The 24,536-nt window shown below is 58.2% G+C and overlaps 1 protein-coding gene across 5 annotated transcripts; it reads right to left on the bottom strand.

Annotated features, from left to right (window-relative positions):
- Positions 1–690: 690 nt before the first annotated feature.
- Positions 691–24,323, bottom strand: SLC29A1 (solute carrier family 29 member 1 (Augustine blood group)). Of its 5 annotated transcripts, none has more exons than XM_074863439.1 (13): positions 24,260–24,323; positions 8,471–8,553; positions 7,874–7,955; positions 7,435–7,607; positions 7,068–7,207; positions 6,727–6,861; positions 6,460–6,557; positions 6,002–6,092; positions 5,781–5,872; positions 5,528–5,636; positions 4,077–4,162; positions 2,150–2,349; positions 691–1,703 (listed from the first exon to the last, which is right to left on the bottom strand). In XM_074863439.1, exons 2-13 carry the CDS (start codon positions 8,497–8,499, stop codon positions 1,592–1,594), a joined length of 1,347 nt encoding a protein of 448 aa, XP_074719540.1. In that variant the 5' UTR covers positions 8,500–8,553; positions 24,260–24,323; the 3' UTR covers positions 691–1,591. The 5 variants fall into 5 exon arrangements, with proteins under 5 accessions (XP_074719540.1, XP_074719539.1, XP_074719541.1 ...); XM_074863438.1 differs by lacking the exon at positions 24,260–24,323 and adding an exon at positions 23,983–24,107; XM_074863440.1 differs by lacking the exon at positions 24,260–24,323 and adding an exon at positions 14,806–14,978.
- Positions 24,324–24,536: the final 213 nt, after the last annotated feature.

Below are 24,536 nucleotides of genomic sequence, written 5' to 3'. Positions count from 1 at the left end.
GGAGGGGACAAGATGGAGGGCACAGGCTCTGCAGGGAGAGACAGGCTGTAGGGATCGTGTCAGGGTCTGGAAGCAAAGCAGCCCCGTTTCCCCCGCGGGAAACCAGTGTGTGGATACACCATATTAAGGACAATACAATAAACATAATGCCTTACCTTCCCCGTTGGGGCTGTGGGCACACAGGCCTGACAGCAAGGGAAGCTGGGGGTGGCATGAGGGGACCCGAGCCCCAGTTTTTGATTGTTGTTGCCTGGGGGTGCTGAGGAGGTGATGGCTGTGAATGATACAGCGCAAAGGGGTGGTGTGTTGGCGTGAAGGCCTACTTGGAAGGGTGGTGTAGGAGCAAGAGGTGGCAGTTCGGCTGTTCCCAGGCACAAGGAATGCTCCCAGGTATGTGTGCTGCAGGTCACTGCATCCCAAAACGTGCAGGTACATCCAGGTGGTGGTGGTCCCTTGCTGTACCCGGTGGGCAGCACCCCCATACCATGCTGACTGTGTCTCTGTAGCGGAGAGCCGCTGGGCCTGTCTGTGCAGGGGTGCACACACCATGTCATACAGCCAGATGCTAGCTACAGGGAACCCCAGGAATGCCCAGGAAATGCTGGTGCCTGCTCCCTTTAGCCCTTGTCCCTCCCCTGTGGGGAGCAGCCCTCTCCCCTGTCGTGATGGAGACACACACATACCCAAAGGGGTGTTTCAGTCTTTTTATAGAAAATGGCAACTGTACAGACAACATTTACACAGACGAGGGATGGGAAAGCCAAGGGAGAGGTCAGGCCTGCCCCTGCAGCACAGATGGGCAGGTAAGGCAGCCTGGGTGGGAAGGGATTTGCTGCCTCTCTTGCAGCCCACGGTGGGACCTCCTGTCACACAACCAGGAGGCTGAGAGAAAACTGGAAAAATCACCCAAAAAAAAAAAAAAAAAAAGTGGGGAACAAAGGCAAGGAGAGGGGAAGAAGGGGGGGTGTGGAGACCTCCTCCCTCAGCCTAGCCACGGTGTTGGCTCTTTATGTGGGTGGGCCACGGATGTCCCTGGGATGGTGCTGCGCAGGGGGATGTGTGCCTAGCAGGGAGTGGGGATGGCGAGGCTGGCTGGGGTTCTCCCCATTTGCAAGTCTCACCAGCATCAGAAGTGGTGCGGGATGTTTCCAGGCCCCCTGGAAGGAGAGGAGAGGAGGAGAGCAAGTCCCTAGGTGCCTTGGGGACAAGGGCAAGAGAGAGAATAACACTGGATACCAGCCTTCGATTCTGTCAGAGGAGGAGGCTGAGAATGGCTTTTGACCTTGAGCTGGGGAAATTACGCAGCGTGGGAGGCGGATGGACCTCTGTGAGATCCCGGGGGTCTTACACACACACAGCATGGGGAAGGAGAAGGCACATAGGCCTGAAGGCATCACACAGCCAAGCATGGCAGGAGCCAGGCCAACCCTGCAGGAGTGGAACCGTCCCTGGGTGTAATGTCTGCCGTGGCAGTGCGATTTGGCAGGGGCAGGCGTGAGGTCTTATCTCCCCACGGCGCTGAGGTGTCCAGGCCTTCGGAGGAGGATGCGGAGCTGTCTCTCGGCGTCCCTGCATCCTCCGGGTGCCTCTGCTAAATGAGCATTCGGAACAGAAAGGAGACGGCAGCTCCTAGAGCCAAGCCCAGCGACAGGAAAAAGGCCATGACGGCTCCAGCTGTCTCTGCTTCGTGGGCAAGCACTTTCCTAGGGGAGAAACAGGTGTCAGACCCGTCCTCGGGGATGTGTGCCCCGTGCCCTGCTGTGAGTTCAACAGGGAGATGAGAGGATGCCACAGAGGAGCCAAAAGCCATGCTCCTCTGCAGCAGAGGACCAAGAGCAAGTCCACCTTGGCTCCAAGAGCCTGCCTCCACATTTTGGGCTCGTAAAGAAAGAAAAAGTGCATCAGGCAGGCTGCCCTGGAGCTCCCAGCGCCAGGGACACCCCTCCCCAACTCCTGCCCCCACGTGCCGCAGCCCGCCTGGCTGAGCCCCAGCTGGGAGATGGGACACTGGCAGTGTGGCGATTCCTCTCTGCACCTGCATCCCCTTCTCCAGATGCTAGAGCCGGGCAGAGCCAGGCTCCAGGAGTTGTGCTGAGGCTGGCATCCGGGGCTGTAACCAACCCTTCCCCTGTCCCCAGCTCTTACTCACTTGGGCCCAAAGCACATGCAGAGGCTGGCCAGGTAGCCATTGGAGATGGAGAAGAAGATCATGAAGATGATGTACCAGGCGTCATGAGAGAATACAACAGGCAGGTAGTCACGAGGTTGCACATTGCACAGCATGAAAAGAGGGATAAAGATGACACGGAGGGCCACCATCACTGGCAGGAGGCAGCTGTCCTTCCCGGGCTGGGAGAAAAACACAGATCACTGAGCGGCTGAGAAGCGGATGTTCCCCATCCCACGGCATGCAGCAGGGGCTATACAGAGGCTGTCCCTACTGCACCAGGGCTGCAGAGGAGCCACAGGGATGGCAAAGTTGCTGAGAGACTTTCTCTGCTGCAACAAATCTCAGCATCACGGCCTGCTGCGGTAAGGAGTCCTAGTAGGCCTGAAAGTCCTATCCCAGCTCACTTGGAGAGCAGCAGCACTAGAGCCAAAATACTGAGCTGGGCTCATGAGTGACTGCTAAGCCCTTGCTGGAAACAACAGGCAGGCAGGCAGGAGAGCCTTGTGCACACTCATGCAATCTCCTCATGCAGCAAACCACTGTGCAGGACAAGGCTGGCTGAGGTAAATCCCCACTGGCACCTCAGGGCCTGCAGACTGGGTTTTAACCAGCTCTTCAGCCTCCTGTGCCACTCCCCAGCCAAGCGGGGCAAGATCCAGCAATCTGGGAAAGGGATTATGCTGGGGCTGTTTCAGAGTGCTGGGAAAAACATGGACTGAGTTACGGTCTCCTCGGATCCTGAGTCCCTGGACACGTGAGACTGGGATGAAGAAAGAGGCGGCATGGTTTCTCTGTGTTGTCCCTGCAGCTGGGACCAAGGCAGCCCCTGGTATGAGACATGCCTGGCTCTGTCTGGGGTCCCCTCAGTGAGGTGCCAGGGTCCCAGATGACAGGGCTCACTGGTCTGGGGGTCAGAAGAGACCCACAGCTGCCTCGGGAGCTGCTGGGCTGGTATAGCCACAGGACACTTCATGAGCTCAGGGGGAAGCTGAGGTTAGGCCAGCTGCTGTGTCTGTGGGCAAACTGGCAAGAGCAGCAGCCTCTCCTGCTTGAGGAGGAGAAAAAGGACTGAGCGGGGCCCCAACCAGGGAAATGAGGCCCAAACCACACGCAGTCAGACTTTCCACACAGCCTTGTTTTGGAAACGTCTCCTGCTGGGTCATCCCACCACGGAGGCTGCGGCCTGGACACAGGCAATGCGGCTCATGGCCAAGGCTGAGGGCAGCCAGCAGTGATGGCCAGGGGAGAAGCAGCTCCAGGCCATGGAAGCCAGGCCTGGACAGACCCCATGGCACGTGGTGCTGAGGAGCTTCTCTAAACAAACAGCCTGAACAATACAGGGGGAAACAGCGCTTGGGGGGTGGGTGAAGGGGCAGGAAGAGATACAGACAGGACAGCCCCCTTCCTCGCCCACCCCCATCACAGCCCCAGCAGCTCTGAGCCAGGCAGGGGAGATGAGAGCAAGGGGACACGGCAGGGGACAGCTCTGTGACCCACATGGCATGGCTCTGCCCTGCTCCCAGGACAAGGCTCTTTAAAGCATCTGTGTCCTGTGCTGAGGCCAGAGGTTTTATTTTGGGCTGCCCCGTCTTTCACCCTCTTTCCCTGCCGCCATCCTGTCTCACTGTTTGCATAGCTGGAGTGAAGGTTTGTTTACAAAGAGGCTGAAATGGAGGAGGCAGCTTCATCCAAGCCATGCTGAAAGAAGGGTGGGAGGAGGATAGGACAACACTGTGGTTCTCGGCTCTGACCCGTAAATCTCTGCTTAGGACTTAAAGCCAAGGCAGGAGTCAGCTCTGCACCTCCTTCCTGCTCCAAGCCATGGATGGCAGCCCCAGTGAAAGCCGTGACCAAGGGGCCTTGGGGTGGAGACTGCCTGGGTATTTGCTCCCTGCCCCACACTCACCCATGTGAAGAGGGCAGTGAGACTCCGTCCTGTCCAGTCAAAGACATTGAAGAGCAGGAAGCAGGAGACAGGAATGAAGTAGAGACCTGCAGAAGGGGGAGAAGGTGACTGATGAGCTGAGGGTGCCCCAGGCCCTCCCACCAATTGCACAAAGACTGTCTTTCAGGTGTAGGTTCTCCTGGTTTCCCACTAAGGGCTGGAATAGTTTTCCAGCCAGGCTGGCGTCTGCATCCAAACCATCACACACAGTAGTTTCCTCTTTCCTTCAGGCATACTGTATTGGGTTTGTGTGACAAGGTTTTGGTAGCCAGGGGGCTACAGGGGTGGCTTCTGTGAGAAGCCGGTAGAAGCTTCCTCTGTGTTGACAGAGCCAATGCCAGCCAGTTCCAAGAGGGACCTGCTGCTGCCCAAGGCTGAAACCACCAGGGACGGTGGTAGCGCCTCTGTGATAACATATTTAAGAAGGGGGAAAAAAAAAACCTCTGCAAAGGCAACTGCAGCCAGGGAGGATTGAGAATATGTGAGAGACACAACTCTGCAGACACCAAGGTCAGTGAAAAAGGAGGGGGAGGAGGTGCTCCAGGTGCCAGAGCAGAGATTCCCCTGCAGCCCGTGGTGCAGACCCTTGTGAGGCAGGCTGTGCCCTGCAGCCCATGGAGGTTAATGGGGAGCAGATCTCCACCTGCAGCCCATGGAGGACCCCACACTGGAGCAGGTGGATGCCCAAAGGAGCCTGTGACCCTGTGGGAAGCCCAGGCTGGAGCAGGCTCCTGGCAGGACCTGTGGCCCCATGTAGAGAGGAGCCCACACTGGAGCAGGTTTGTTGGCAGGACTTGTGACCCTGTGGGGGACTCACGCAAGAGCAGTCTGTTCCTGAAGGGAACTGCAGCCTGTGGGAAGGACTCATGTTGGAGAAGTTCATGGAGGACTGTCTCCCATGGGAGGGACCCCATGTTGGAGAAGGGGAAAAGTGTGAGGAGTCCTCCCCCTGAGGAGGCAGGAGCGGCAGAAACAACGGATGATGAACTGACCACAATCTCCCTGTGCTGCTGGTGGGGAGGAGGTAGAGAAATCAGGAGTAAAGTTGAGCCCAGGAAGAAGGGAGGGGTGGGGGGAAGGTGTTTAAAGACATAGTTTTTATTTCTCCTTATCCTACTCTGATTTGATTGGTAATAAATTCACTTTCCCCAAGTCAAGACTTTTTTGCCCATGATGGTAATTGGTGAGTGATCTCTCCCTGTCCTTATCTTGACCCATAAGACCCTTTTGTTATATTTTTTCTCCCCTGTCCAGCTGAGAAGGGGGGTGATAGAGTGGCTTTGGTGGGCACCTGGTGTCCAGCCAGGGACAACCCACCACACATACCCACTACTTCAAGCCCCACTTTCTTTGCTCCTATTTACCTTGTTCCTAGTTTCCTCCTACCCCACCCCATCCCTGGCCACACTTACCCCATCTGTTTCCCTCTCCAAGGACAGTGGACACCTTAGCTGTGATGGAAGGAAAGACGCCGATGGTGACAGTGAAGACGAAGCAGACAGACACAGCCATGACCCAGAGCTAGGCAGATGAAAGAAAGAGGCTGGTACCAAACACAGGGCACGAGACCAGTGCAGGGCCGGTCTCCTCTCCCCATGCTCTCCTACAGCTGTGCCCATCCCCTGAGACGAGGGGCAGGGCAGGGGTTGCTGGCAACTCACAGACCTTCTTAAAAATCGCAATGACCGAAGGCTTCTCGTCAGGGTTGTGGATTGGGATGATCTTTGAGTTATTCTGCTCCATCCCATTAGGCTCGTCTGCAGGGAGAGACACAAGTAGGGCATAGCAGACCCCAGAAAGCTGAGATCTAATTTAAGTCCTTCTGTCTCATTCTTCCTCTCAGCTCTTCCTCTTTTTCCTTCCTCTTCCTCCTCTCAGACCCTCACCTTTCTTAATCAGGTCTCTCTTGGTCTCCAGCTCTGCATTGTACACACGGTACTCTGTCTTGTCCTTCATGGAGTAGTATCGGAAGAAATCCTGCAGAGAGACAGCCATGGAGAACTCAATTCATCCGTAAGGAAAGAAAGCTGCCAAGGGCTGTGTGGTAATAGCAGATGTGGGCAAATCCAACATGGGAAAAGTATTCCTTCCACTTATGCTTGATACTGATGCTTTCCTGCTCACCCAGGGGCTCGTTTCCACTGCACCCCAAGGATACTGGGACAGCTGAGGTGGGAAGTATCCCAGAGAGCTCCCTTGGGACAGGGGAGAGCTTGCCCTGACCCAGGAAGCAGAGGCTGGTTGGACCCCAGGCTGGGGTGCTAGTGGGCCACAGTCCTTGTGCTGTGATGCGCAAAGGTCCCATGTCCCCACACCCTTCCCCACCAGGATGACAAAGTCTCACCATGCGAGGCAGAAGGATGTAGGAGAACATTGCCAGCACAATCGCCACACAGGCTGTGGTGAAGTAACCGATGAAGCTCTCAGGTTGCTGGGCACCAACTGGGAGCACAGGAAGGGAGGAGACGCGGAAAAAGGAAGATGATGAGGGCTGAGAGGAGTGAGACCCCGCTGCCATCTCCCACCCAACCCTACAGCATGACCCCAGCACATCCTGTTGATAGCAGTACTCTGGGAAGGCCCTGTCACCCACCGAGCAGGGATTACTCACTGGCAATACTGAAGATCATCGCCAAAGCGGCAAAGGTGCCTGCCAAGCCCTGCCCACTCATGATGGGAGCTGTGTAGCTGGCAGGTAGGAGCCCTGCCAGCCCAAAGAGGCTGCTCTGGAGAATGGCACCGAAGGCTGTGAAGGGGAAAGATGAGCAGAAATGAGTAACCAAAGGCAAGGATGGACTGCACCTCTGTGGGGAGCCAAGGCCCCCGCCCTGCAAGGCAAGGCAGGTCCCCCTTGTCCTTGGCTCTCCCGCAGTAAGGTTCATGCTTTTCTCTCAGAGATCAGTCCTAGCCATGGGCCTGTGCCCCTTTCCTTCCCCCTCCTGCCTCACTCACAGTTGATGAAGACGATGCTGATCATGGTAAAGACAAAGAAGGGAAGGGGCTCCATGGCGACCTTCACCATGATTGCAGTGACTAAAAACACCAGCCCAATGGCCACCAGGCTGCCCGAGATGCGGATCTGCTGGGGAATCCTGAAAGAGAAGATCTCAATGAGGAAAACCCAACGCCCAAAAGCCTGTGAGGCTGGGGCCAAGCTCTTCCATGGGAATCCCAGCCAAACCCCAGGACAGGAGAGCGGTGTTTTGCCTTTGAATTGACTGAACGGGCTGTGGCTTGGCTCAGTTCCAGGCCAGGAGGGCGGGCCAGGGCTGGGCGGCCCTATGGGGGCTGGCAGGGGCAAGGATGGGGCAAGGCTCACCGCTGGTGGATGAAGGAGTTGAGGCAGGTGAAGATGAGGAGGGGCACCATGGCGCAGAGAGTCATGAAGTTGTCAAACATGGACTGCAGGTAGGAAGGGGACAAGGCAGCCTCACCGGTCTCGTTTGAGAAGTGGCTTATCTCCTCCGGGTCTGCAAGACGGCTGATGAAATACTGCAAGGGAAGGAGCCTGGTGGAGCTGAGGTGGTGCAAGGCCTCCCCCCAGCACACTCAGGCCGCCCTTGTCCCCCATCAGCCCCAGGCCCACCCCTCCTGCCACCTCAGCACTACTTGTTCCACCCAGGTCACCCACGTTTTTGTCTTCTGCATGCAAACGCAGGGGCTCTACGCTGTGCCATGCTGCCACAACTACACCATGGTCCCTAGATGTGACAGGGGACGATTAGTGTCACGGGCAGCAGCGGGAGGGAAGCCCTCACCTCCCTGGCGGTCATGAAGAAATTCCATGGCAGCAGCGTTCCCAGCCCAAGGATGAAGAAGATCAGCCAGACAGCCTTGTACCTGTGGAGGGGACAGAGCGGTTTGGAGTGGGACGCTGAGCAGGGCAGGGAACAGGTATCGCTTCTGACTGTCCCTGACCACGCAATGGGAGGCACCAGGAGGAGGAGGGAGGACAAAATTTATTGCCCTGTCCCTGCCCCACAGCCCCTGCTAGCCTGGGCTGCCGGAGGAGATATGGCATCGCAGAGGGGCTGTGGGAGGCCCTCCCCGTGGAGGGTACGAAGGTGGGCGCAGGCTGTCTGCTCCTCAGCACGTGGCACCCAGACACACAGCGGCTGTTGCCAGAATTGGGAGGGAGTCACGCACGCTCCCCAGGCATGTCGCAGTGCTGGGGACTGTTTACAGCCCGTTTGCTATGGAAAAGCTGATGGAGAGAGCATCTTAGGGAAGGGACAGCTCGGTAGCCCAGTGAACGTGCAGGAGAGGGGGTCCCCCAGATGCTGGGTCCTCCTGTCCTCCCTCACCTCCTGGTATCCTGGATGTGGCCCCACACTTACACCAGAGCCCAGCATTACCTATCTTGGGGCCCGTCTCTTGCTGTCATCTTGTGCGGCAAGAGTCAGCACAGGTCCCAGCAAGTCTCGTGGCTGCTCTCCGTCTGGAAAGCAAACAGAGAATTTTATGGGGGACTGAGGGACGCAGGCCAGGCAGGGCAAGTGCTGGTTTTAATCCTCTGGCTGTGCTGTCAGGTAAGTGCTCCACAGTACTGGGAGCCAAACAACCGGCAAATAGCAAAAGCACAGCACATTAGTTTGGAAACCTGCGGTTCAGAGTCCTTCAGCCGAGGGGCTGTGACACTCGGCCTTATTCTGCTGGCCAGGGGACACCAAGCCTTCCCTCTGAAAGGGAAACTGCTTTCCTGAGATGCCGAGGCTGCTCAGCGCCGGCTGCCCAGCTGCTCCGCGTCAGGCTCTTAAGGGATTTGTGAGCCTGAAGCTCTCTGCCCCCAATCCTGGGGCTGTGAGCGAAGCATATGCGCAGCGGGCTGTGTTCACCCCCACTGCTCTCCCCACCTCCCTCCAACGCCCGGGGCACGGTGGCACAAAAGACACATTTAATTCAGCAGCCTTTCCGGCCAGAACCACACGAACCCCCCGTTTCCAATTCCAGTTTCCCTGGGGCTCTTGCAGCCTTCTCCTGGGTCACCTTGGAAAGCCAAGGGCATCCCTGGCACTGCTGTCCCCTCCGCAGCACCCACCATTCCTTTTTCCCCATCGCCACCTGCCCAGCCCCTGCCACCACCCTGGCGTCGCCCTCCCCTCAGACAGCCCCAGAGATGCAGCTCCAGGAGCCCCGAGAAGGGACCTTCTCTCCCCGGTCCCCCCCTCCTTCCTGGGGCAGAGCAGGATTAGCCGCCCGGGAGAAGCCGCAGGCCTGCCTTGTCCTTTTCCAGTCCGGGCAGCGCAGCATGGGATGCTCCGGCACCTCTCCCAGGGCTTCATCTGCAGCGGGGCTCCCGGTGCTGAGCCCCTGGCCCCCCCGGGGCATGCCCCTCAGCTGCCTGCACTGCTGCCGGCTGCAGCATCCCTGCCTGCACCCTGCCAGGTGGGGTGTGGGAGGAGGCAGGCAGGAAGCAGCATGCTGGGATCTGTAGTCCCTGCCAGCCTCGGCATGCGTTAAAGGCAGCGGAGCCCGTTCCCTGTCGCAGGCACCCATGTGGGTTTGGGCACAGCTCGCCTCCTTCCCCCGCTGTGATCCTGTAGGTTGGGCAGTCTACAGCTAGGATGGAGCCAAAACACAGCCGGCAGGATGTGGAGAGGGATCTGGGAAGCCTGTTGGCTGCTTGGAAAAGCCAGAGCAGGCTGACAGGTACATCCACATGGGGCTGAGAGCCCCGCCAACCCAGCAGGTACCACCCCATGATGCCAGAGCCGTCTGCAGTGCTGCTCCCCTGCCTTCCCACACAGACAGCTCAGGGTATGACAGCTCCTGTCTTGCCCTTGTGAGCTGCCCAGACTTCCAGAGAAAACATCCCAAAATCCCCTCCCGGCAGCCTGCCAGTGCCTCTTTGGGCAGGAGACGCCCTGAGCCCTGACCCGGGATTAGCAGGGGGATCTGCAAGCACGACTGACACCCCCTCGCACACAGAAACCGTGCCAGGGCCACTGCTTGTGTCCGAGAAAACAGATCTCTCCCCCAGACAGGCAACAGAAGCCCAGCTCCCCCAGCAGGTCCCCAGAAAGCCCTCAACACGCTGCCCCTTGCCCAGCCAAGCGCCCCACTAGGTCACATCGGTGTCCCAAGAAAGCAGGGCAGGGACTGACCCCACAGACATACCTGGGGAGGACAGAGCCAGGGAAAGCCCCGTGTTCAGCGTATTTGAAGGCAGCAGGGTACCCCCCCCCTTCTGCACCCCCCTGCTCTTGGGGGTGAGTGTCAGGCCCCGGCTCAAGTCACGGGGGCTGGGGCCATGTGGGTCTAGAGGCATCCGCGGAGGAGGAGAAGAGGTGTCGGGTACCACAGCTGGCACATGGCCCAGGTCCTGCTGCCCAGACGTCCAGGGAAGGGAGGAAGGGAAGGGTGTTGTGGAGGAGGTGGCAGGAGCCAGGGGCGTTGGGGAGGAGGCAGGGGGCATTGGGAGGGGGACTCAGGGTTGCTGGGGCAGGGTGCTGCGTGCTGCTCTGCCACGCTGCTTTCTCAGCCGCCTCCTGCTTCCGTCCGAGAGCAACCACATCCCTGTGTCAGGAGCCCGACCTCCTCGGCAGGCACTGCCCGGCTGCCCAGTCGCAGCCTCCTGCCTGCTCTGTTTGTTTTCTGTCTCACTTCGCTAAGTGCCTCCTAATTTTTTCCACAAAGAGCCAGTGCCTGCCAAGGGGTGCACATGGGTCAGCACTCATTATGGCAGGAAACGAGTCCAGCCGCCGGCTCTTACAAACAACCCTACAACAAACAGAAAAGGTCACACAAACAAACACCAGCAACAGGTGGCAACCTTACTCCCACCCAGCGAGAGCAGACCTACCGTAAGGGACCAGGGGAGGGAGGCCACCCTCCAGCCACAAGGCTGGCACAGCACAGCTCTAAACACCTCCTGTAGAAGTCTCCTGATGTTTAGCCCAGCCACCAGCTCGGTGGCTGCACAGCCTGGGGGACAGGGAAAAGGAGGAGTGATGCAGGGCCTTGGCATAAGGACAACCATTTTGTTCCTGGGCATGGAGCAGTCTGTCTTAACCCCTCGGAAGCAATGTGTAAGCGGAAGGAGCAAGATAACAAGGAGTGGGCTCAACAAACCACAGGCTAGCACTGCTGAGCAAGTACAAACATGAGATGGCACAATTTTAATTGCCTGTTCACACTGCACAAAGCCCTTGACAGACACTAAGTGACACCTGTGGTACTGGGCCACGCACAGTCCCATTGCTGGCCAAGCCCTGGGAGCCCACGGCAGGTCCAGCCGTCACCAAAACCAGCTAACCTCCGCAGAAAAACTTGCACTGCAGGACAGCCACACCTGCAGGCAGCCGTTTGTCACCGGGCTTCAGAGATTTCCCTACCTCTCCCTTCCCACGCATTGCCTTTTCTCCTCCTTCTGCTGCCTTCACCAAAGGCAAGCACAGTGCGTGCTTGGCTTTCCACTCACGAGCAATTTCACGGTGCCAGGTAGGCATGCTGTGGGTTTACACCCAGAAACACCATCTCATTAAAGAAAAGCCCTTTACGCCACACCAAGCATAGCACCATCCTTGCAGTCCCTAGACAAGGGGCTGCTGTCAGGCCTGATGGCAAGCACCCTGCACCCTCCTGTCGCCACTTGTAGGGGATCAGTTTGCAGGGATAAGGTCAGCACTTCCTCCGAGCGCAGCCAAGACGGGGCAGGACCAGGTGCTTCACCAGGCTTCACCCCATCCCCTACATCCGCTCGCCCCCCTGGATGACACTGGAGCCCTCCCAGCAGGAAGGCTGATCTAAGGGCCCATCGAGATTTACCTGCGGGCAGGGAACAAGCCTGGCATGGGTGTGCGAGTTGCACGAAGCCCTGCTGCCTGTGCCTCAGCTGGAGGATGGGAAACGCTTCGAGACTGCCCGTTTCATGAGATTTCACGTGAACTCTAGCCATGCCACTCACAGGTCCTACCTTGTGCTGGGCTCCGGGGAACCAGCCTCCTGGGGCAGCGTCCTGCTCGCCTCCACCTTCAGCCACCAGGTTCAAGGACATATGCTTGTATTTCACAAGACGTATGAGTGTGTGCAATTGTGCACCATTACCACAACGCTGGGACAAATGCAAGCCCTCCCAAAATAAGGGCAGGTGCCCTGGGTCAAATTAGAGGCCGGTCTGGCTCAAAGCTTGTCTCCATCAGAGGGCGAAAGCAGATGCCAGAAAGGGTAAGAATGGCACAGGCATAGACTAATGCCCCAACTGCTCCCCCATCCTCTGAGCCGGGAGGGACATACTGTTCATGTGTTCTGTAGCCCGCAGCAGGTTTCACTTCTCTGAAATCCCTGCTTCCCCCTCTAACTCAGGAGCCTCTGAGTGATGGCAGCATCTCTCCTCACACACAGCGCCTCGGCCGGGGCTCCCTCACCCTCGCCATCAAAGGGTGGATGAACATTGGAGTGGCTTCTCCATGCCAGCCATGGCTTTACAGGCCTGGATTGTATCCACCCTTTAGCATGTTTTCCAAACAGGGAAATTCTAGCTCACTTAGTCATCCAGGCACGGCTCCACACCTTCAGTCGTCCTTGTTGCTTTCCTCCCAGCGTTCCCCAGCTCCTCTCGACCCTTCCAGGGACACTGGGGCTGGGGGCACACAGACACTGTGAGGGGGTGAGATGCCAATCTGAAGAGCAGCACAAGGCTCTCCTGCTTTGTTTCTGCTTTGTCACTCACAAAGATGATTCAATGTGTTTTTATGCATACCGAGCTATCTGAAACAGCCCCAGGCCTTGCTGCAAGTGGCCAGCTCATTGTGTAATCTTGTTTGTAGATTTGGGGCTTCCCCCCCCCCCCCCCATCTATCACTTGATATTTATCTAAACTGAATTTAATCTGCCTACTGCCCAGTGTTGTAATGGTCTTCTGTACTCTTTCTACCTGGCACTTGTCCTCATGAACCCAAGTAATTCAATCACCTCAGCAAGCCCTGTCATCTCATCACTCATTCCCTTTTCCAGGTCACTCTCGAATGCATTGGAAAAAACATGGGACTCAATGCAGAGATCTCTTTCTACTGCAAAAACTGACCGCTGACTCCTACACCCTCCTTCCTGTTTTCGTACCAATTACAGAGCCATGTGAGGACCTCCCTTTTGACCAGCCAGTTCTCTTAAACACTGGGCTGAAAGCCCTGGTTGAATGTTTTTTGGGAAGCAGCGTAGGCACCATGAGCCCAGAGTCCCTATGAAGCGCTGCCCCAGCTCGGGGGCCCCTCAGCAGGAGCACAGACACCCAGGACACGCAGCAGATTCACTGGTCAGCTTTTCCCTGAAGTTCCCTCCAGCCCTTCTTAGAAATGAACGTCACATCTTCCCCCCCTCCCAGTCCCGGGGGGCTGGGGCAGTTGTGAATGAATGACTAGAGGCCACACGTGACAGCCAGCCAGTTCACCCTCCCTTTCCTTCTGGTGGACATCGCCTTGCCCTAGTGACTTGTTGCTGTTTAGCTTTGCTTTCTAACCTGTCCTCTGTGGATGCTCTGAGGAGCCCCCCAAGAGAAGGTGGAAGAAACTGCTCAGGCTCTTCTGGAGTGAACAAAGACGCAAAAGCTGCATCTGGATTTTCTGCTATGGCTCTCTTCCTCTGATCCTCCATCCCTCCAACAGACTGCAGCAGGCTTCCTACTCCTGGTGTGCTTTGTGAGCAGTTTTCATCAGAGAGCTGATGATAGCACTTCCTATTATTCTTGTTCTTCTCCTTTCTGAGCCCTGCCTCTCTGCAAACAGCCTTGCTGCGCTGTCCACTCCCCCCAGCGCTGCTGGTGCCTGCATCCTGAGGAGGGAGCTTACCAGGGGAGCAGGATGGGGGCATTTCTGCCTCCTCCCTTGCCTTGCTGCCTGCAGACAAACCCCTCTACATTGCCAGGGCTTGGCAGGCATAAAAAACCTCCAGCAAGACAGCCTGTGCAGCACCCTCACCCCACAGAGGTGAGGGTCCCTGGGCAATGTTTCTGACCTGATTCACCTTGCTCCCTCCACTCCTCCATGGGCAAAAGGAGAGGCAGCTCTAGACCCTCTTGTGGCACTTGCAGCCACCACACAAACTCCCTGCAGAGCAGGAGCTACGGAGGGTGTCCTCGCTCCCAGCACCCACCACCGGCCGTTATCTCAGCTGCTGGGTGGTGCAGGGGGAACAACATTCAGTCCTGTGGTCTGTTTTGAACTGTGCACACCAGCCAGCTGCAAAGTCCCTTATCTGGAGAGTTCAGGGAACCCTGAGAGGCTCCCCAAGGGCCCTCGCCCCTGGCAGGTACAGTGACCCGGACGGGCAGCAAATTCCCCAGGGCCTGGTGGGACTGTAGTACTGTCCCTGCAGGGCTTCCCACCAGGGAGAGGGGAGTGGGCAGTGGTGGGGCAGAGACAGCCCTAAAACTACCACAGGTAACACAGCTGGGACTCTTCTACCCATCACCAACTCCCACGTGGCCGTGGGCATCCACCTCCCCACCGGGGCTGCTGAGTGGGTTTCTGCCCTGACATATTGCTGATCAAATACCAACAAGGGGACCCTAGTGACGCCAGCCCCGTGTTGAACACACACACCTCCCTCCTCAGCACACGGCGAGTGCCCAAGCCCAGGCACACCTGGTCCCTGGCCAGAGAAGACCCCTCCAGGCACCCATGCAACCCCCCAGAGTGAAGATGGGTGGTCCTGCTGCATGAGGGACATTTTAATGTCACAGCAAGAAGCTTACCAGAAGGGCAGGTTGGTCCCAGACCCTTGCTCCTGGTCACTTCAGTCCACAGGACTACAGGGACGGTGCAGCCCTGGGAGAGGCAGGAAAAGCCCGGCAAATTTTTGAGCACTCGCCTGCTCCAAGGCCAGTGGTTTGGGGGTGTAGGAGGAGATACAGCGTCCTGGGGGGCAGGAGCTAAGGGGGGGTGTAATTTCTGAGGAGGTGTCAGAAGGGGAGAGATAAGCTGCTCTCAGGAGCCTGTATGCAGAGACAGGATTCGCAGGGGCTCCTCCTGGCTTCCCTGATGGCACCCACTCAGGCCACTCCCCCCAGGGGAAAAGACTATCCCCTCCAAGCCACAACCCTGACCTGGGGAAGGAGGCATGTTTTTCCAGGGCTAGGTTCAGGCTCCATTTGTTGGAAATTTAGAAAAATAAAGACCCTTTCTCCCAAGGGCGGAGGAAGGGATTTGCTTGGGGCTCCACTCAATGCAGCTGCAGAAACCTCCAAAAACCCGCAGAAACTACCTCCAGGACCTGGATGGTGCCTCCAGGCAACTTCCAGCTCTTCCAGGGTCTGCCTGCAGGTGGGGAGGGGCGGGGGAATGACCCACTTCGGGCAGGCACAGAGGTTCCCACCAATCTCACACCACCTGGCCATGGCTTCCTGAGGGACCACCATGGGTTTGGGGGAGGGGGCCTGGGGATGCTTTGCCCCAGACCTTCATCCTCACCCGGCATCCTCTGCAGCTGGAAGCCCCCCTCAGCCCACGTCTGCAGGGCTGATCCAAGCCCCCCGGGGGTGCTGGCATAGGTGCTGCCTGGCTCTGCCCAGGGGCTGCGGGGAGGCGGGGTGCTGTGGGAAGGGGTGCTCCCATGTTGTTGGCCTGGGGGCCGCGGCAGGAAGAGGCACAATGGGAGGAAGCCACGTTTCCGCTTCCGAATAGAGAAAACCTTACAGGACCCTTGGGGAGAACAACCGGACACCACTAATGCAAAAATCAGCTGGGAGTACAAGGAGCAGCCAGAGGCAGCCCCAAGCTGGGAGCGGGTCCTCCTTGCATGGAGGAGCCTGGGCTTGGTGGCACAGGCCACCTCGTACCCGGACAGCCATGCACAGAGGACAGAGGCAATCCCAACCATGCCACAGCTCTGCCTGCCTGCAGCCCGGCTCTCCCGCAGGCAGGTGACACTCCTTATTTCCACCCAGTCAGGTGGGAAGAGGCATGCTTCCTGGTGGGCTGGGGAAGTGCTTAGGTAAGACCCCCTGGGGCACAGCTGCCAGATGTTTCTCTTTTGTTTTAGTAGCTTCCCACCACCCCCCCCAGTCACGCTTGGGCTTGCTCAAGAGCAATTCCTGTCTGTAGAGATGGTATCTCAGTCAGCCGCACCTTGGGCAGCAGCAACTGCACGTCGGAGGGATGGGCTGAGCCTACAGGACCATGTCCCCATTTCCCCCTTGTGTCTGCAGCTGAAAGGAGTGAAGGTGAGACCTGTGAAGAGGAAGCACACAGCAAGACAGGAGGAGAACAAAACAGCTCATGGCCAGACAAGTCTGAAGATAAGGACTTAATGAATGCATGGGAAGAAACCCAGGGGACAGTCTCATGGCTGGGGAATGAAAGAGGGACAAGACGAGTTTCTCCATACCCTGCCTTCTTCTGGGCTTGGTAGGGCCATATCTACAAGCAACATGTAGCTACCCTGAGGTCACTGCTCAGGGAGCAGTACCAGAGGGGCAGAGCAGGACTGCAGGAGGCCACCTGTCACTGGTGGTCCCCAGGGTGCTGGGATGGAGAGTGGAGAGGATTCCTCCTTCATTGCTTCATGTTCCTGGCCCCAGGACTGAGGTCAGAGCTGGCAGACCCAGGAAGGAGTCAGGCCAGTAACAACACAAGGGGGCTGAGCACTGAGCAACCTGCAGTGAGGGGCTGGGGAAGGATGGGAATAACTTATGTTGCAGCCGGGAAGTCCTCGAAACAGCCCTGCAGTGAGGGGCAAGGTGAGGGGGCTGTGAAATTATTGGAAAATTCAAAAGCCCCTCTAAATCCTTCCCCAAGTTACATATGGAGCGCCTGGCAGAGGAGGGTTAGAGGGCTCAGCTCAACCCCAAACACGCTTCCCCACTTCAAATGCCGCTCTGCACTTTATGGGGGCTGCTCTCCCCAAGGAGAGCCTAAGGCCAGGGCTCACTCACTCATCCCCAAAACAGGGCTGCTTTTGGAAGGGCAGGAAAAGTTGCCAGTCAACCAGCAGTGAGAGCACCTGCCCACAGCAGCCCCTGCCAGCTGCCACCCAGGCGCCTCCTGCCCCCCAGGGCACATCTGCCTCCCGGGGGAGAGGCTCTGTCCTTCCAGCTCTGGTTCCGTCCCATATGGAGCCCCTGCCAGATGCAAACGGGCAGAGCTGGCAGCAGGCAGGACCCTCAAAAGGCAAGAGCTGCCTGCACCCTGCAGCAGCTGCTGAACCACATGCACCTGGGCCATGCTGCCCCCGAGCCCGCACCTGAACCCCCCAAGCTCGAGCCTGAGCCCCCCGAACAGGTGGGAGAGCATCCCCAGTGCTGGACAGAGCGAGCTTTGCCCCCGCACCCAGAGGACTCAGCAGAGGGGCTGCAGCAGGCTGTGCTAGCGGGCTGGCACAGGGGCAGAGCTTATTTTGCCCCCACTCAGCAATTTTTCAGAGGCTGGGCTGGGCTGCACAGCTGCTTCCAATTTAGTGGGGGGCGGAGGAGTGAAACCAGAGCCAGAACAACAGGATCTTGCCCTGGTGTCATCATCTCCTCAGCTCCCAAAATTTGGAGGGGTGATTCCTTCCCGCTGACCAGCAGCCCCCTGGGAGAAGCTGGGACGGATGTGCAGGGGCCAGCCACCGCCAGGCCTGTGGTGGGTCAAGGTTGGCACCATCCTCTGCATGTCAGCTGTGCCCAGCAGCCGGGACAGAAATACAAGGGCTATTTTGGGTCCCCACAGACCAAAGTGGCCTTTCGCTTGCAGGCCAGCTCAGGAACAGGGGCCCTGGCTGACTCCTGCTTTCAGCATGAAATGTCTGCAGCCCTACTGGGAAAGGGGATGGTAAGCAGGGAAGCAGGTCTTGGTGCCCACCGGGGTCCTGTGCGGTCCCTCTGCCAGCTGCCTGTCCTGCCAAGATCCCACTTGCTGCCTGGACAGCCGCAGGATGTTGCAAACCCCTAACTGGCTTCAGCAGCTAAATGCAGCCATTTCACAATGGATGGGGGTACAGTGGCTCTGGTCCAGGAGGTGGGGCACATCTGTCACCCCCACACTCCCTTTGTCGCAGCCAAGGGGGACCCCATGATCCCTAGAAACAAAAGGAGAAGGGATGGATGCTGTGGCTGGGTCTGCTACCCCCATGTGCCCAAAGTCAGTCACTTCCAAAGTTGCAGCTATCTCTGAGCAGTGGGGAAAAGCTGTTCCCACAAGTCCTAGGAGTTGGGGGGACTCCAGGAGCCACACATGCCTGCACATTTCCCAGCTGATTTTAAATTAGGCTGAGGGGAAGATGCTGCCTGCTGAGAGCCATGTCTCCATTCCGTGGCAGCTCCAGAAGAGCCGTGTGGGCAGCACACAGTCTGTGGACCAAGGAATGGAAAGCCAAGGTGGCAGCACGCCATCAGCGGTGTGGAGCAAGCAAAGGACTTGGAGTAAACACCCAGGGCGGAAACGCCACCTCTGGCACCCTCTTCCCTCCTCCCTGAACAACTCAGCTTCCCCAAACGCCCTGGCAGAACTCAGGTCTCACATGTGGAGCCAGAGCAAGACTCAAGGCAGACACCTCCTTCGGAGGGAATAAATCAGAGCCCAAACCTCCCGCTCTCAGCACTGGCCTCAGCTAACCCACAGCAAACAGGAAAACCTTTATGCGAGTAGGATCAGGCAGGGACAGCCAACAGGAGGTGGGGAACTCACCCCTGTGTCTGCCCAAACACCAGCAAAACAGTCTCCCACACGACTGACAATAGTAAGCCTGGCCACAAGTTGGTAAAGGACAAGTCACATCTCTTCCAAATCCCAACCTGCAGATGCTGCTGCATCTGTGCAGCCAGCTGACACTTGGTGTGCCACAGCCATAAGCATCCTTGGGGATGCCTCAGGTGGGCATGGAGAGCCTCACCTGAGAGCCCGAGTACACTGCTTCCGTTGAAACGGTGCTTTGGAGAGGTTGGTGTCAGCTTGTGGGCTCTGCCGGCATCCCAGCCCTTCCCACGTTAATTTGGGGAGCAGAGGAGATGAGGGCAGCTCTGAGACTCCCCACTGGAAGACCTAAGGGTACCATAGCTTCCATCAAGAGTGGGCTGGCCAACCGGCAAGGTGTCCTGCCGGAGCTTGCCCGAGTGTGTGAACACACTGGGATGCCGATGCACTCCCATGGCAATGCAGGGCAATAGGTAGCCCAGGGGCTGACCCCTGCTGAAGCAATCCCTTTCTGGCACACAGCATCCCCCTTGCAGCCACGGGAAAAGAAAAGAGAGGGACAGCTGGTGGCAGACGACTTGTGTTTGTTTATCAACAGCCAGGAAATTTACTGCTGTTGGGTTTTGTTTCTGGTCAAAGGCTCCTCTTTTGGAGCAAGCCCAGCCAGAGAGCCCAGTAAGGGGGAGTGCAGGGCCCTGTGGCAGCTCCCTCAACCCTGCCATGAGGCACAGCTCCTGCCCCCCCATCGCCTAGGCACCACAGTCCCGCTGCCTCCGGGGTAACAGCTCCATCCAGGAACGTGCCAGCAGATCAGTTCCCTGATGTGGTTCACCATGCAGTCACACCAGCCTTGTATTGCCACAAGGAGAGGGTGTGAAGACAGGAACGAGAAGCTGCAGGGGAGGGTGGATCGCTTCTTAATAACTTGGTTGTGTTACCCTTTGTCTGCCTCCACCCATAGTTAATGGATAACACTCTGGCTCTCATCAGGATGCCACAGAGACCTACCCAACCCCACTGGCCTCAGCCACAGCCCAACACCTACAAACCCTGATGGGCTGAAAGCACCATGCTCACTGCGTGCCTCCTGCGGCAGTGCGCTCCCTGAGGAGGCAGAGGTCCTATCCGGAGCAAATACCATCAGGGAGCTCATCCACAGCACTAAGGGAGGATATCCCAGGCAAAAAAAAGGAATTGCCTCCAACTTGGTCCTGAGGCCAGTAAAAGACAAGGCCTGTTGAAGGCAGGGCAGGCAGGGCAGGCAGCTCCTTCAACCCTGAGCCCCTAGCAAGGACCAAGAAGGGAGCTGTGCCACCAGTCCCTCCTGCCTCCCCGAGCTGTTCTCCAGGGATAGTCCCCAAGCCTAAAAGGAGGAACCTCCTCTCACGAGGGTTTCCCACAAGCAAACTCAAATGGAGCTGCCCACCCCAAAGCCCTCACTGTCTCTGAGCTCCTCCAGGTGAGACAGCCCTCAGTCTCAGGTGTAAATCGGCTCCCTGTTCCTGTGTGGCATCGGTGGGTGGCTGTGCCAGGCGTGATGAACCAGGCAGGGGTGAGGACCATGCTCGGAGCCATAGCATGGGCAGCAGCAGGAGAAGCCAAGTGGAGTGGCCCAGGCAGGACACAGCTCTCCCCAGCAGCCTTGCAGGAGGCCAGGGCCATTTCAGTGGCAGGCCGGGGGAGGTGGTACGCGTTCAGGTTGTTGATGGCTTGCCCTTGCCACAACAAGGCTGATGACCCAGTCCTGCTGCCATGACTCAGCCTTGGTACACGGCTGGAGCGGGCTGCTTCACGGATGGGAGGCCAACTGCATGCCCCTCCGATGCCATTGCTGCTCCCAACCCAGCCGTATCCCTCCCAGCTTTGCTCCTCTTCACCTCCAGCCCCTGCCTGCCTCCTCCCTCTGCAGCTTCCTGGACCACTCATTCCATGAATTTCCAGCTGGAAATTTCACAGCAAGGTGCTTTCCCATCAGACAAGTCCTAAAGGAAATGAAGTAAAGCAGATCCCACTGGCAGTGGTGTGGTGGGAAGAAGGCAAGAAGGCTCTGAGGAAATCTGTCTGATTTCCTGCTGAGTGCTTCTGCATGAGCCAGCAAGCAGGTAATAGGTCTCCTGCTCCCCTTTGGCTTCAGAGAAACCAGTTTCCAGGAGATGAAGCCTGACTGCGCTCACCCACGGCTTAACTAGGAGGCTGACAGAGAGCCTCGAGCACTGCACCCAGAATGCCAGGCTCACTGATCTTGTCACGGATGGTGCATGACAGCCACGCATAACCAGTGCTTTGAGGCTCCCCTTTCTCAGGGATCGGTCCAAGCCAGAGCAGGACCAAAATGTCACAACAGTGATGTTCTTCACACCTCCAGCATCAGCAATGAAGTTACAAAGGGCTAGTGCTACCCCTACGCAACAGCTTCCCTTGTCCCATGGGAGCAACAGCCCTCGTACACATTCCTCATGCAGCACCACAGCTCCTCTCCCACATGGGGACCCCAGAGCCCCTGCACAGCCAATCCCCTCACCAGGTCTGCAGGGTCTGGAGTGGGAGATGGGGTGTAGTGCTGCACTGCAACCTCAGCTGGGGGCAGTGGGGTCCCTCCAGACCACACATCCTGATGTAACCAAACTCATCCAGGGTCTGCCCCGACTCCACACACTTGTTTCCCCACTCCACGTCTTGCACACTGTTAACCTAGGAAGCACTTATTCTTTATCGCACTGCTTAATCAAATCATCATAACTGTGTGGCTGTTAATACCCTGACTCCTGCCCATCTGCAAATGCCTGTAGCTCACTTTGCATAGTGCTTTGCATCTGAGCTTGCTGGCAGCTGAGTATGAGTTAGTATGGTGATGCGACTCTGAGGGCTCGCAGTCCTGCAGCCCCAGCAGCGCCCGTGCTGGGCTGGCAGCCGTCACAGGGCAGAGCTAGGTGCTGGGGAGGCTCAGGAAGGCGTAGGGAGGTGAGCAGAGTTTGCACTGTGGGGTCAGTGCCGAGCTGGCAAGGACCACAAGCAAACAGCACTCTGCTGATAAGGGCGGGTGTTGCAGCTTCCTTAACACTTGCCAAGGACCTGGATGTTATGCTGGACGAAAACAACAGAGATCTACAGCTGACCTAGAGAAAGCACCAGAGGCTGCTTGTTGGCTTCCCAAAGCCCATACCCAGCGCCCTCCCATCTGGACAGGGCAGGCAGGTGCTCCTGGGCTCCCTCTGGCCCAACAGGCCAGTCCCCAGCTCTGCCTCTGCCAGTGGAGCTGGGAGTGGAGCCAGGCAGAGTGAGGAAGGTGTAGCGTGGGAGTGGGTGAACGGGTGCCTTGTCCTCTGTGACCTGGCTTCCCCCCCCCCAACCACAACAAGGAAGGAGACAGGTCATGCCAGAGCAAGAACAAAGCCCATGGCTCATCTTCAAAGAAGAAAAGGCTCATTAATACCTCCCAACCCAAGATAATGAGAGCAGGGATGCCATGATGGGGAGATGATGCCAGCAGTTAATTACGTAGCTTGGGGAGGAAGAGAGAAGAGGGACAGCTGCAGGATGGAGGTGCCACACTGCCCTGTGTGCTGGCGCTACATTTGCTGGTTCAAGCTGGAGTGAATTTCTTCGGCCTCTTCACTCCAGGCACCCGGCATAGTGTAGGCCCCGCCTCTTACCTGCACTAGCTGAGGGGGAACGGCCCCTCTGCAAACCATCTTCTGGGGCCTATGTTACGGCCCTCGGTGCCATACGGAAAGTGCCTTTGCTCTGTGAAGACCTTCCCGGTGAGCCAAGAGCAAGCCTACCGGTCTTTCTTTTTCAGGAGCAAAAGGCAACGGTGGGAGTAGGAGTGCTCCGGAGGGCACACGTGTGTTGTCTGCACTGCACTGACACTGTATCAATGGCCCATAAACTGCACTCAGACAATCACTGAACCTGAGAGAAAAGCATCCCTGCCTAGTCATGTCCTGAGATAGCTTTGTAAGGAAGGCAGGCTCGAGGGAGCCCGAGGCTGTCCGGCAGCTCACAGGGGCTGGCGAGCGGAAACGATGCCGCCAAGCCGGGATGCGGTGCAGGAGGGGAGTGGGATTTCCCGTGTCGGCATTCACAGAAGTCCCTCAATTGTGTCGGCTCGCAACAGGCAACTGAGGGGCCATCGGGCTGCTTCCTGCTTCAGAGCAGCCGGGAAGCGCATCCAGCTGTGGCCAACAGCTGCATGAATTCCTCCTGCAGCCCCTAGCCCTGGGGAATCTACTGGCCTCAAGGATACAGGCTCACTTGTCTGCGATCCCACAGCCCCAGGACTTGGCCGCTGCTGCCTTCCCACACAGCCCGCAGCTCCACAGCCCGTTCCCGAGAGGCAGATGGGAGCGCTGGTGAGTACAGGCAGGGACTGTGTCGATCTGGCAGTATTAGCACCTAGCAGGGGTGTGAGGCTTAGATTTAACTAGAGGCTCAGCTTTAACGACAGGGGTGTGGAGGACAGCACAAAAGGGCTCCACACGGAGCTCTCGGCACTCCTGCCTGGACCAGGCTCTCCGTTAACGCGGCTGGTTTGCCCAGGAACGGAAAAAAACGGAAAAAAACGCTTACTGAAACCTTCCACCCCATCCCACAGACAACTGGGAGCATCTTCTGGAGCAAGACCTGAAGCAACCCCGGCCCAGCGGCGTTGCTGCCAGCCAAGGGGGCTCTGCCCCGTCGCTTGCACAGCAGCACATGGCGCCCAGCCCACGCGCCTTCCAGCGTGTCCCCGCAACGCGCTGCGACACGCCAGCAGCCGCTGTCATCCACAGACACGAGTGCTCAACGGCGATGCGCATCCCTGCAGCCGGAGAACGGCCGCACAAAACCCCTCGGTGAAGTCCTGCATCCCAGGCATCAGAGCATCGCCGCGCTTCGCGTCCCCAAAACCACACGCCCGGCTGCTCTGCTTCATATCCCCAAAACCACATGTTCTCCCCGGACCCCCCCTCAGCAGTTAAGTACTTGGAGTTGCCGTGCGAGGAAGAAACCCCCCCCCATCCCAAAAGGCGGCAGCGTCTATGCATCACACACACACACACACAACCCCCCCGCCCCGAGCCGCGACCCACACGCCGCCTCCCCGCCACGCTGCGGCGCCGGATCCGGAGCTTGCAAAACCCCCCCGGCGCCCACCGAGGCTCTTAGCAGCGTTTCAAAGCTGCCGGGTGCGTGGGGTCCACGCACCCGGCAGCTTTGAAACGCTGCTAGGAGCCTCGGTGGGAGCGGGGTTTGCAAGCTCAGCGACTGTGAGCCAATACCTTCAATACGGGCGCCCACCGCTGCCCCCCCGCTTCTCGCCGGCTCCGGCGCCTTCTGTCCCCGCCGCGGACGGCAAAGCACCTCCTCCCTCCCCGCTTCGCAAACTCCTCCTCTTCTTTTTGCCGCCTTCGGCGCCACGCGGTTCCCGCGTGGGGGAGGCGGCGGGTTTTCCCTCCTCCTCCCGCCTTCCCCCCCACTCCCACCCCTCTCCCAGGGAGAGAAGGGGGTGCCGCGATCCTCCGTGGGCAGCGGTACTCACTCCACGGGTGAACCCACCTGCGCCGCGTCCTTCCACGCCGCGCCGCGCCGCTTACTGATCCCGGCCCTCCCTCCGGGCTTGCCCGCCCCTGGCTCCCCCCACTTTCCGCGCCTCCCCGTATCCCCACGCCCCGCGGCCGGCGGTGAATCCCCCGGCCCTCCCTGCCAGCCGTTTGGGCTGCTTTAGCAACCCACAGCCCCGGGGGAAGGAGAGCAATAGCCCCCCCCCACCTGCCCCCCCCGGCTCCTGAGCTGCACCCAGCTCCGGGTTTGCATTAGTACCCATACACTGGTA

Source organism: Strix uralensis, chromosome 3 (assembly GCF_047716275.1).
Source record: "Strix uralensis isolate ZFMK-TIS-50842 chromosome 3, bStrUra1, whole genome shotgun sequence".
Lineage (NCBI taxonomy): Eukaryota > Metazoa > Chordata > Aves > Strigiformes > Strigidae > Strix > Strix uralensis.
The sequence above is the reverse complement of the archived record's forward strand: the minus strand, read 5'-3'. Positions and strand labels throughout refer to the sequence as shown.